The sequence below is a fragment of the Erpetoichthys calabaricus genome, chromosome 16 (assembly GCF_900747795.2).
Source record: "Erpetoichthys calabaricus chromosome 16, fErpCal1.3, whole genome shotgun sequence".
In the NCBI taxonomy this organism is placed as follows: domain Eukaryota; kingdom Metazoa; phylum Chordata; class Cladistia; order Polypteriformes; family Polypteridae; genus Erpetoichthys; species Erpetoichthys calabaricus.
Window position 1 is genome coordinate 56289234 of NC_041409.2, and position 11369 is coordinate 56300602.

General features: G+C 36.6%; 1 protein-coding gene across 1 annotated transcript; it reads left to right on the plus strand.

Moving 5' to 3' along the window:
- Nucleotides 1–4179: 4179 nt before the first annotated feature.
- Nucleotides 4180–11145, plus strand: acyp1 (acylphosphatase 1, erythrocyte (common) type). Its single transcript, XM_028821907.2, has 3 exons — nucleotides 4180–4359; nucleotides 6426–6512; nucleotides 8418–11145. The coding sequence occupies exons 2-3, from the start codon at nucleotides 6429–6431 to the stop codon at nucleotides 8631–8633; spliced, it is 300 nt and encodes a 99-aa protein (XP_028677740.1). The 5' UTR covers nucleotides 4180–4359; nucleotides 6426–6428; the 3' UTR covers nucleotides 8634–11145.
- Nucleotides 11146–11369: the final 224 nt, after the last annotated feature.

Here is an 11369-nt window from a genome sequence, read left to right on the forward strand (position 1 = left end):
ACCCTTTTTTACATGGCTTGATGAACGACCTGACAGGTTTGGCCACAGCATAAATTCACTCTGAGTAGAAATCTCACTTTTTTTTTTTATTTTATAATAAAATTCTGAAATGTATTTTAGTCATATTATTTAACTTCTGGTTGACATTGTGATGCAGTTTATAGCACTGTTGCTTCAATAACTCAAAATTGTAGATTCAATTCCCATGCCTGGACATTGTACACACAGAGTTAACATGTTCTACCCATGTCTACATGGGTTTTGGTCCCACATCTGTAAAGACAGGCACATAAGGTGCGGTGTTTAAAAGAATGGACTCATACAGAAATGTTCATGTTTTTAATAGAAATTGGTACCTTTTTATCAAGGTACAGTACTGTTAAATTGATTTTTAAAATACAGCCAAGATCCAGTACTGTTAAATTGATTTTTAAAATACAGCCAAGATGTTATTGGTTACTAATTTTTAATTTATTATTCACATATCACTGCAAAGCCCCATTTTCAGATACAATTCTTTTAGTGCCCTACTGGTACCTCCCACAGCTTATTTGTAGTTAGTCATGAAAACCTTTGTTACTTGCATTATCACCACTGAAGCTCGTTATTCTCTTCAATAAAAGAAGAATTATTTGTGGGTTGCAAGGTACTGGCAATGTTCAGTTCTATTTTAAAAAATGGTCAAAATGAAATAGCATTCACGAGAAACAGGCCAATGTGTTTTCTTTTATTTTTATTTGCAGAATGAGGATTATATGAGAGGTTGCAAAGAAACTGGACACTTCATCCAAAGGTATCTATTACTGTCTTGAGAGAAGAAGGCAAACTGAATCTAATCAGAATAGAAAAAGAAGGGGAAGACCCAGATGGTCATCTGCATAAGAGGATAGTTTGAGAAACATACTGTATGCCTTACAGGTCCTCTGTTAGCTTCTTCCTTAAATATATGTCTGATACCAATGTCAGCTGTAGCTTTTATGTCAGCAGCTCGTCTTTCGCGATTATGACATTTAATATAACCGGAAGTGACTTTACCCATTTATGGCTCCTGGAGGAAAAAATGCAGAAGTGTGAAATGGGCTAATTACAAAAGTTTCTCTAATAACCAATAGGCATTTGTCTACTTCAGGGCAGTGAAGGAATGGCTGCAGTTGTAAGTCAATTTAATAGTATCTTAATTAAAAAAATGTACAAATTTTTATCTAAAACATGAAAATATTCTGGGTGATTCCAAACATTTGAACACTAGTGTGTATGATTTAGAGCTATCTACACTTCCTACTGTATGTCCTTCCACAGGAGAAAATTCACGTGTGTTTTGGGTTGTTTATCACTTGTAGGACTGGGACCATTTTAGTGTGGGATACCAGGCCACTGCAGCGAACACTTACAGTGTGCACTCAGTCACAATGGATAAGGTAAAGTCGACAATTAAACTGAGATGCATGTCTTGAATGTGATAGAAAATCAAAGTACCACAATAAGAAATGCTGCTAGGTAATCAAAACAAACAAGCAACAAGAAATTAAACATTCATCTGAGATTTGTTTAGCACATTTATCTGAGATGGGCCAACATCAATTGGACAATGAAAAAAATATTTGAAAGAAAATGCCGAAAGTATAGGTGAGTAATAAACCTTAAATATGCACATTCATACACTTACTGGACTTGCTTAGAGCTGCACACTAAACCTCTCCTTGCACTGCAACCACAGTCATCCAGTCAACCACAGAGCACACTCCCTGACCATCAGGCCTAGTTAGAGTTGCCAATCAAACCAACACATCTTGATGGGAAACATACTTGAATCTCCACCAGTCCAGCTTTGACTTTCTTTTTCTGTATAGCAGTCCACTGTTGATCTTGCAAGAGTGTTCTTTACACATTTAGTAAATGGCTGAAGGCTTCTCAAATAAAAATATAAATCTGATAAAGATATATCTGTTCACATATTCTGGGTTGCTGTTTTATATTTCCTTTTCAATATAACAATAAAGGAAACTAAACAATTATATGAGACAGATGGCGCAAGATCCACAAACATAAAAAATATCAAATGCAGATGCCTCAAATACAGAAACAAATCAATTTGGACATTGTACACTTGTAAAAAATAAAAGTGCTAAAGTGGTTCTTCAGAGCAATGAATGTGGAACCATTATTGGTTCCCAAAAGTACCTTGATTTATTTATCTCTATAACAGGCACCATATGTTGATGGTAACAGATTTGTGAAATGCCAGTGGGTTCCTGGCTTTAATGGGACTTCTACTGCATAGTCTATGAGTTTTCTTGATCTGTTGGTATCCCGCTAGGTAGCCTACTGTACATTAAAGATTCATGATTTGTCCACTTTTTAGAAACCTTTCTGAAGCCCAATGAACCCATTTCATATGCAAAGAGCCCTTCCCAGAATTAAATTGTTCTTTGTCAAGCAATGGTTTTACAAGGAACCACACAACTCAGTAAAAAAACATTAACTTTTAAAGTGTGGATGCAGGCCTTACAGAAGTGCAATGCCTTCATCTCACTTCACTAATACTCTGACCATCTGGGTTACAGCCCCCTGTCAAGTCATAACTGCAATACTTTTTAGTTTAAAAAAATAAATAGGCAACACAAATATACCCAATTGAAAGGTAAACATCTAAGGCTGTGATACTGTCAGGCTAGACAGCACTTCTTAGCTTTGTCACAAGTATGGAACTGGAGAGTAATCGGAAGCAGAAGGGTCAGATAAAAAGGTGAATTATCAGCCAAAGCCCTGCACTCATAAGCAGAAAATTGAAAGTTGCAGATTAACGCTGAAAATATTAGCATCTAAATAAATACAAGTAGAGGGGAAAAACATCAAACGGTAATGCTGCAGATATAAAGTTATCTCTGCCAGCAGGCCATCCCAGCCTGTAATGAATTCACTTACTGCCCAGGAAAAGGTTCCTCTGTTATCTCATTTCATAAAGGGTATTATGTTGTTCATTGCACTATAATGGATTTTTGTTTGTCAAATATGATTTTGTTTGTTATATGATTGCTTCTGCAGCTTTTTGTAGTGTCTTTAATGAAGAAAATATACATTATATGGTGCCTTTTCTATCTATATATCTATAGTTTTCTGCAAAATAAATTTCATTTGATTATGCTGTCTCTAGTTGTAGGTAGGGTTTTGATGCTTAGTGCAAGCGCTAAACAGTAAATATATTATTGTTTCATTATACACATTAATCTTTTATAGAACTTTTAATCGTGCACATCCTGGAAAAGGATAAACGGTTCCTGTACTATGTTGTGAATGAGTTTGCTGTACAACACACTAAATATACTGTAATTTGCCCTGCTTGACACTTTAAAATAGACGTCGGTATAAATGTACTTATACTAAAAGGTGACACAGCCATCCAATTATGGATCTTTGACGAGCATCTCTGTGGCTTTAACTTCAATCATCATGCCAGTCGAGAGCGGTGTCTGCATAGAAAGACTTTTAGCATCAACAAAAGTATTCTGAAGTGATGCTTTTGGGACTTACAAGTGCCCAGCACTTCACTTATGTATACAGAACATGCCATAACAGCCAAACCTGCCCCATATAGTACATTACTTCACAATTTACTCGAAGTGGCTCAGCTAGAACGCTTTCTTCCGCCTGCCTTCATTTCAATACCGCAGGCACCGCACGACCAGAACTGAACACAAGCATTCAAAAGAAATTCTCTGCATGCACTCATTATTTAGTTACTCACCCAATCTTCCATTAATAAAAACGTCGATGCAATAGTCTTGTTGTTTCTTGGTCCAGAAACTCGATAGCTCTCAAAATAGAGCACACTTGAGCAGATACGGTTGGATAACCAGTTTGGTTCAGGTAATAAACAACGTAAAACTAATTTAACACTCTCATTTCTTTGTGTCTAATTGTGTACTGGTCAGATGGGAATAAAACCAATTCCTAGCTCATCTAAATTCAAGGTATCCTTTTTGATTCTTATTTTCCGCCCGAATTCGCTTCGGGAGATATTGTTTATGAGCGTTGCTTAGAAACGTGGTGGGTCGAGAAAAAGGCGTTAGTCTGTGAAATGCTTGCAAGACGATTGGTCGGCTTTCTAAAGACTATCCAATCAAATTCAGCTATAAAGCACAATCTTTCCTAGGGTTCGTTTCTCTGCTGCCCGTCCTTACGTTCTTACCGCTGCGTTTGGTCTTTATTGGTTAATAGGACGCGAAAGGCTCTTTGGGGAAATACCCCGGATGAGCCGGTTCGTGCGGGCACTGGGACTGATAAAGAAGAGCAGGTTTATGGAGGCATATTGTTGAATATAACGAGTATTCGTTAAATTTTAATCACTTTACAAAGCTGGTAAGTATTATGGTGAACATACTCTTAACACGCATTTGCTGTCTACTTCACGAAAGCGGAAACGTTCTTCACTACATTGTGTGACCCTTCTGCTTAAAGTAAGTAGTTAAGATTGAAAAATAATTACAGTCCATTGCCCGATCGCGTTGTTTCCGGCTGTTATATCTAATGGCCAACCTGTGTTCACTGTTATTAAATTGTGCACCTAATAGGAGTCGAGAGAAGAAGGCCACAAGGTTAGAAATTAATCAACTCCTGCTTTCGTGCATCGTAAGATGAGACTTCATAAAAGGCAGCCCAGAAACCATCAGAGCTGAGGGATAAGTGGTTGCTTCATTGTATCCGTATTGCGACTGTTTAGTTGTAATGTAAACATTGTGGTGATCATTATTTTGTGAGAGTAGTGAAAAAAGTTACATTATAACCAGCTGCATGACATCACATTCTCAAACCAGCTTAATTTAGTTCAGTGTACTCAGTTCAGGAGCACTGAGCGTGAACTGTGCCAGTTTATAGTTACCAATAAACTTATCACACTAGTCTTTTGCATTTGGTTGAAAATGCAGAGATCCTGGGGGAAAAGACCTGTATGGACAAAGGAAGAGCCTGCAAACTCCACACAGAATAAAGTAACAATTGATTCATGATAAGAGTACATTTAAAGCTCTGATTTTTTTCAGCATGGAAACAAAACTTTAAGGCATCGTTTTACTGGATTTGCTGCAGGAAATCAAACCCATATTGCATTTTGAACTTTTCAGGCCTACCCCCTTTTTATGGTTTTTGAGGCTTTCTTTTCTCAAACTGGAAGTTCTTTACCAATCTACAGTGCAGGTTTTGATGACAATATGGTAGAAGTGTCACAAATGTAATGCTCTGAACAATCTGAGCCCCTTTTTGCCTAGAGAAACACTGCATCCCATAGTATGAACCTGTTATGAACTGTCAAGCTTGGTGGTGTCATGGCTATGGGTGGTGAGGGTAGACCTGGAACACCTGTGATCTTAAAAAAAAAAAAAAAAAAAAAACAACAACAAAGAAATCTGTATCATAAGAGTTTTCAGGAGAATGTTTGGTGACCATATGGTGAAACTTAAGTCCCCCTGGGTCATGCAGGAAGACAGTGATCTGAAACACATTACTAAATCTACAGTTAAATTTATAGTTTTCGAATGGACACATTAAAGTGCAGATGTAAATTTGACTGAGATGTTGTTTCAAGGTCTTAAGCTAGCTGTTAATTTTCATAACCCCCACAAATGGCAGCAGCCATACCACTGAAGCAAAGCATGTTTGTACTCTGCCAGAACTTGGATTGGATCCCAATGCCACAGTGCAGTGACAGGGACACTGTGTTGTAAACATAGCACTGTCGTTCAGATGACAGTTAAAAGTTGGGTCCTGACTCTATGTGGTCATGTAAGATTTCTGGGTACCTTGAGTAGGGTATTTCCTGGTATCCTGCTAAATTACTCACCATGGCCTGATTATTCTAATTCTCTGATCCTTCTAAGTCTCTAATTGGCTAAATACCTCACTCACACATTCACCAGCTGGTAGCTAATATATGGTGAGCGTATTGGCGCCAAAATGTCTGGCACTGCATCATCCAGGTGGATTCTTCACATTGGTGGTTGTTGAAGTAGGTTCCCTTTGCCAATACAAAGTGCTTTCAATAGATTAGAAAAGTTATATATAGATGTAATTCAGTATTATTGTAATTAAACTGCTAATTTTAAGTAGTTCTTTAAGGATGAGTTGGCTTAAATTTCAACAGAGCTATGTTTGAGACTCCTGAATGACATGAGGATGTGTTGACTGTATTTAATACAGTTTATAAAGTTTAGTTACCACCATGGTCACTGTAAAAAAATAACTTCAGTAATGAAGGAAATTAGACAGGTGGTAAATACCTTTTCCATGGCATTGTGTATTTGGATATTTGTTGGTCCAATAAACCTTTTGTGTTCATTGAAGTTTTTCACGGAAACTGAGGTAAATACAAATGTGAGTCTGCATTAGTACGTTCATTTTAATAATGCATAGTTTTTTTCTTGCTTTTTCAGACCATGGCCAACAACGAAAAGCTTACCACAGTTGACTATGAAGTTTTTGGAAGAGTACAGGGAGTGTTTTTCCGCAAATATACTCAGGTATTCAACATACTACCATAGTTGTATATCCAATGTTAATAAAAAAAGTAGCTCTTGCTCTCAAGGTGTTATGGTACCTGAGGAATCGCATATGCCATTTTGTTGCTGATCTACCTGTAAACAGAGAGCCAACAGACTTTTAGAGAAAGTGAAGGCCAGAATATTGGCTTTTGCTTTGAAGAAAGTGGAGTAACTGTGAAAGGGGAAATCTGAGGAGTCATTCTATGCATGGAAAGAAGCAGCGGAGTATAAGAAAAGAGTGGTACGTCCTTGGCAGAAATTAAGGAGAATGACTCCAGACCCTTTTATTTTGTCCTGTAATTAAAATTGATATTCCTTACTACAAGGAGTGTGGACGGTGAATGATACTGAGTTTAGTACAGCAGCTCACATTTTTAATCAGAAAAGAATAGATAAAGAAGAATTTGCATAGTAAACAAGCTTTATAGCTTAAGAGCCAAATGTGTCCGGTTTATGGGTCAGCTTGTTTAGCCTTGTATCTTCTTGACTTGTAATTATGACAAGAAGTTTGATTTTCTTGTGGCATTTGTATTATAGAAAAATATTTTTGTACAAGTTTTGTTAGTTTAAAAATATGTTTCATGGGGATTTTATTTTAGCATTCTTTATGATCACTGAACAATGAGCCCACACAATTTTATTTCTCTCTATATTATAATAAAAAAAATCTTGGGTCGAGACGTGATCTTCTCGAAAGACACTTTAACGTCCCATGAGACAAGGCAGTGAGACAAAAGGACAGCTGCTGTACAGGCTTTGAAATGGTCGACGTGCAGCGCAACAAGCAGAACACGCAGCTCGGCAGCAGGAGCACTAAGTCAGCAGCTGATCCGTCCGCATCTCCTTAGCATATGTTCAGCCCCCCCTTCACAACGCGAGTGGCAGAGACGCGAAGTGGCTGCCGAGTAGCGTGCCCATGAGAGGGGCTGAGCAAGCGAAGCCTCCTAGTTATTAATAAAAAATGAACAGGTAACATCTGTGATTGTCTGCAGTTTAATTATAAAAATTACACTTTTTAATATAGAACATGAGTTTTGTACATGGCTGAGTATGACACTAAAAAACTTGATCAGAGCATCCCAAATTGGTCATCATAATTGGCACAAACACAACACGTGTCTGATGGCTAAGAAAATGTCTATTGTCTAAAATGTCAGGAAATGATTCTGATGATTTTTCTTTTATTTTGTTTAGTTGTTTATTCCAGTAGAGATCTTTATCAAATTACAGACTAAGACATTTGGATTTATTGCATTAAAATGCTTCCAGACAGGAGATGCACACATTCTTGTATCAAGGACACAAGTGTCACTGTCAATTGGTATATCAATGACATTGTTCGGCCTTGGCAACTCGTAAAGTTTATTATCCCTCAAGCTGGAATGTCTGATGCCAACTACCATACTACATTCAGAGTGGATTAAATACATGTTACTTGTTTAGCTCAGAATTGCCAATAGACATGATCACAATTTACCTATTTACTCTCTTTAAATAGTTGTGTCTACATCTGTGGCTCTGTCAATTATGTGGAAACAATGGGCGCTAGCTGTAATACAACAGTGTTTTTAAAAAGGCTTTGTGGTGAATTCCGTTGCAGAACACTTTGCAAGAGGTTTGCGACTGACCAGTGTTTTGAATATTGTGAGAGGTCTGATCAGGGAAAATACAATATGTGAACGCTAACAATTTCCTGTATTATGGGTATGTGTTTCAATCTTAACTGCCATGCTAACATTCTTTTTGTTTTGTTCTTATAATAAAATGAAACTGCTTATAGTTTTAACCTGGTTAAATTCTACGTTTAAGCGTTTTCTTACTTTTTTGTTGTAATTTATTTATTTTTTCTCTTTAGTTTGCTCATGGTTTTACTTCTTTTTTCAGGCTGAAGGGAAAAAGCTTGGCTTGGTTGGCTGGGTTCAGAATACAGAGCAGGGAACTGTAAGAGGGCAACTGCAAGGGCCTAACTGCAAGATCCAGGCAATGAAGGCATGGTTAAAGAACAAAGGCAGCCCCAAATCACGGATTGATAAAGCAGAGTTCAGCAATGAGAAGGATATTCAGAAGCTGGTTTTTGAGGATTTTACTGTTCGTAAATAACTGTTTGAGAATTGCAATTTTATTTTCATACCTTAACTAATAGGACCATTTGTTGGATGTTGTTAACTCTTCAGTTTGTTTCACTTTTTATTTATCTACATATTTTTGGGCATTAAATGCTTGACTGGTATCTTTAGAGTTGTTTACATGGCTGTATACAATTTTTGAATAAGCACTGAATAACATGAGCAGTTATGTTTGTCCACATTATATTGAAAATAATACTGCTGTATCTTTGTAACTAGAATTCTAGTTAAGTAATTTCAGCTGCTCTTAAAACATTTGTTTGGAAACTGTAATTGCTTAGATTTGTTAGATATGTGTATTAGTTTGAGCCTAAAAGGAATTTAATGGCAAAGACACTGACTAAACCTCCTGATAGCATTCCTTGCAAAGGAGTGAAAGGTGGTCATTACAGGTAACAGCTTCTCTATCTCTCATTTTAGTTTAATTTTATATATAGTACACTTACATTTACAAACTCGGAAAGTTGTACACATTTACAAAAATTGATAAATCAATAAAGTAAGTGGCAAATTACAGAAACACAGCACAGACTGCAAACTCTGTACAGTTTGCAAGTTGAAATATACCATGATTACTGTAGTAAAATATTAACAATTAAATGGATTGTTATAAGTATTGTAAAGTACTAGCTGGCAACACAGAAAAACAAAGTACATCATTTTTTATGTTTTACCCCTGACTGTGACACCACAGTGGTTGTACAGATGCGTTTATAATTATTACGTTATCCCAAAATTAATTTTACGTAGGATAAAGTGCTTTTTGTAAAGCTAATACTTCTTCAGTTAATAGGAGAAGAAGGTTCAATGCAGGGGTTTTGCTCAGCACCTTGTAGTAGGTTACAGAGAAGATGAAAATGATTGAATGCCATCGTTTCTTCAGGAGGACATCACAAGGCAGTCAACATTGTAGTGGCATGATTTGTGTGTTATTTTTAATTTTGACAGTTGTTACTATGTAAAGTCAACATTTTAATGCAACTGTTATCTATCTAAACTGAATTTCACTTACATTAAGTACATGAATAGTAAACATTACATAGATTTGCACTTTAATGTTTGCCATTATATTTTCAAGTAGCGTCCAGTCACTGTTTAGTCTGGCTGCCTCTGTTCAGATCTTACCTTTCTTGGGGTGCCCTTGTATAGTTAGCTTGGTATGTCTCCCAGTTTTTAAAGGTGGTACTTGTACAGCCTGGGTACCCCCTCATGAAGCCAGTCAACTTAAGAATTTCCAAGCCCACCTAATAAAAGAGTGTGTGGTAATCGGGATGCGTACACTGTGTGCTTCATTAGTTTGTGTTAGCCTGATGACTAAATGCTCATTTTTAAGAAAGTCCGTCTTAGACACTAGGTGTTAAATTTGCTAATTAGTGTATCTCTGAACCGTATGCATTGTATTATTATTGTATACATGTAAAAAAAAAAAAAAAAAGTCTGCATATGCAGTAATTCTGTGCTAAGACAAAACATTATTATGAACACATTTGTTTTTATGCAAGGTGTGTAGCTCAAAATGCTTTATAAGATGATAAAGAAATACTTGCAAGAAAAAACAGCAAATGAGAAATAAATTAGTACATGATTGAATGAATTAGTGGATAAATGAAATAGCAAAAACTGTAAATAAGAATAAATCAATATGCACTTAAATAACCAAGATATATAAAGACTAGAGGAAGTAGAGTCCTTAGTTATAGGTGGTTTTAGGTGTCTTGTGATTAAAACAATAAGTCTGATGCTATGGTCAGATTGCCATGTAGAACAGAAAAAATAAAAATACACAGCTGGCACAATCTAAGAACCGAAATCTGCAAAGGTTCCAAAGTCAAGAGATCACCAGCCCAGTCATAAATGTGCTTAAGTTGTTCCTTATTGTTTGTAAGCTTTGTTCTGAAAGGTTTGATGCAGGTGCTCCCATCAACAGTTAGAAAGTCCGCATGCATTCCACCATCACAGGCAGCTGCACAGTACTTTGATCAGGTGGTGGTTGTGGCGCAAAGCAGGCATTGTTTAGTCTGTATATTTTGTAGTTCATTACTTATTTTACAGCATGCTGAGATTTTGGTCATATTTGTTGTAATCAATGTTTTATATTGTTTTAAATATGTTGGCTTTCAAAACCAGGTATTACCTTGCACATTCTGTTTTATGGCAAAATGAGTTATGTTTGAATGTAATGCATTTTATTTTTTTATGTCTTGCAGTTTGTATTATAGAACTGTATATAAGTATAGTAACTACAGTATTTCAGTCTGTCTATCAATTTACCTTTAAATATTTCACTGTGTTGGTGCATACATACATGTACATTTAGTAAATGTACTGGTCTTCATGCAAAGTTTTCTGATCCATTAATTACTACAGTATGAAGTGTGCATTTCTCACTACTTAATTCTGTACATAAAGGAGCAGCAGCTCTGATCCAGTTGTCCATAAAAACCATTGCAGGTGTCTGACTTGAATAAAGTGATGTGCCGTGCTGATTTCTGCTCCTACATGTCTCCAGATGTCCTTCACCTGTCATCTCATTTAGTCCATTTCAGGGCTGAGGAGGCCGAAGGCTTTCATGGCAGCAGTGGGGACAAGACAGGCCACAGCCTTGGTGCCATTTCACCACAAGGTACACACACACTTTTACAGTGTATTGGAGGGGTTTACTTTTTATGTAACCCTGCTATTACATATATATAAAAAAAAACGAAAGAAA

Bases quoted from the DNA above. Each gene is read 5' to 3' on its own strand.
- acyp1 (XM_028821907.2), top strand. From the start codon at position 6,429: ATGGCCAACAACGAAAAGCTTACCACAGTTGACTATGAAGTTTTTGGA. The intron at 6,513-8,417 runs GTATTCAACATA...TTCTTTTTTCAG, and splicing joins TTTTCCGCAAATATACTCAG to GCTGAAGGGAAAAAGCTTGG.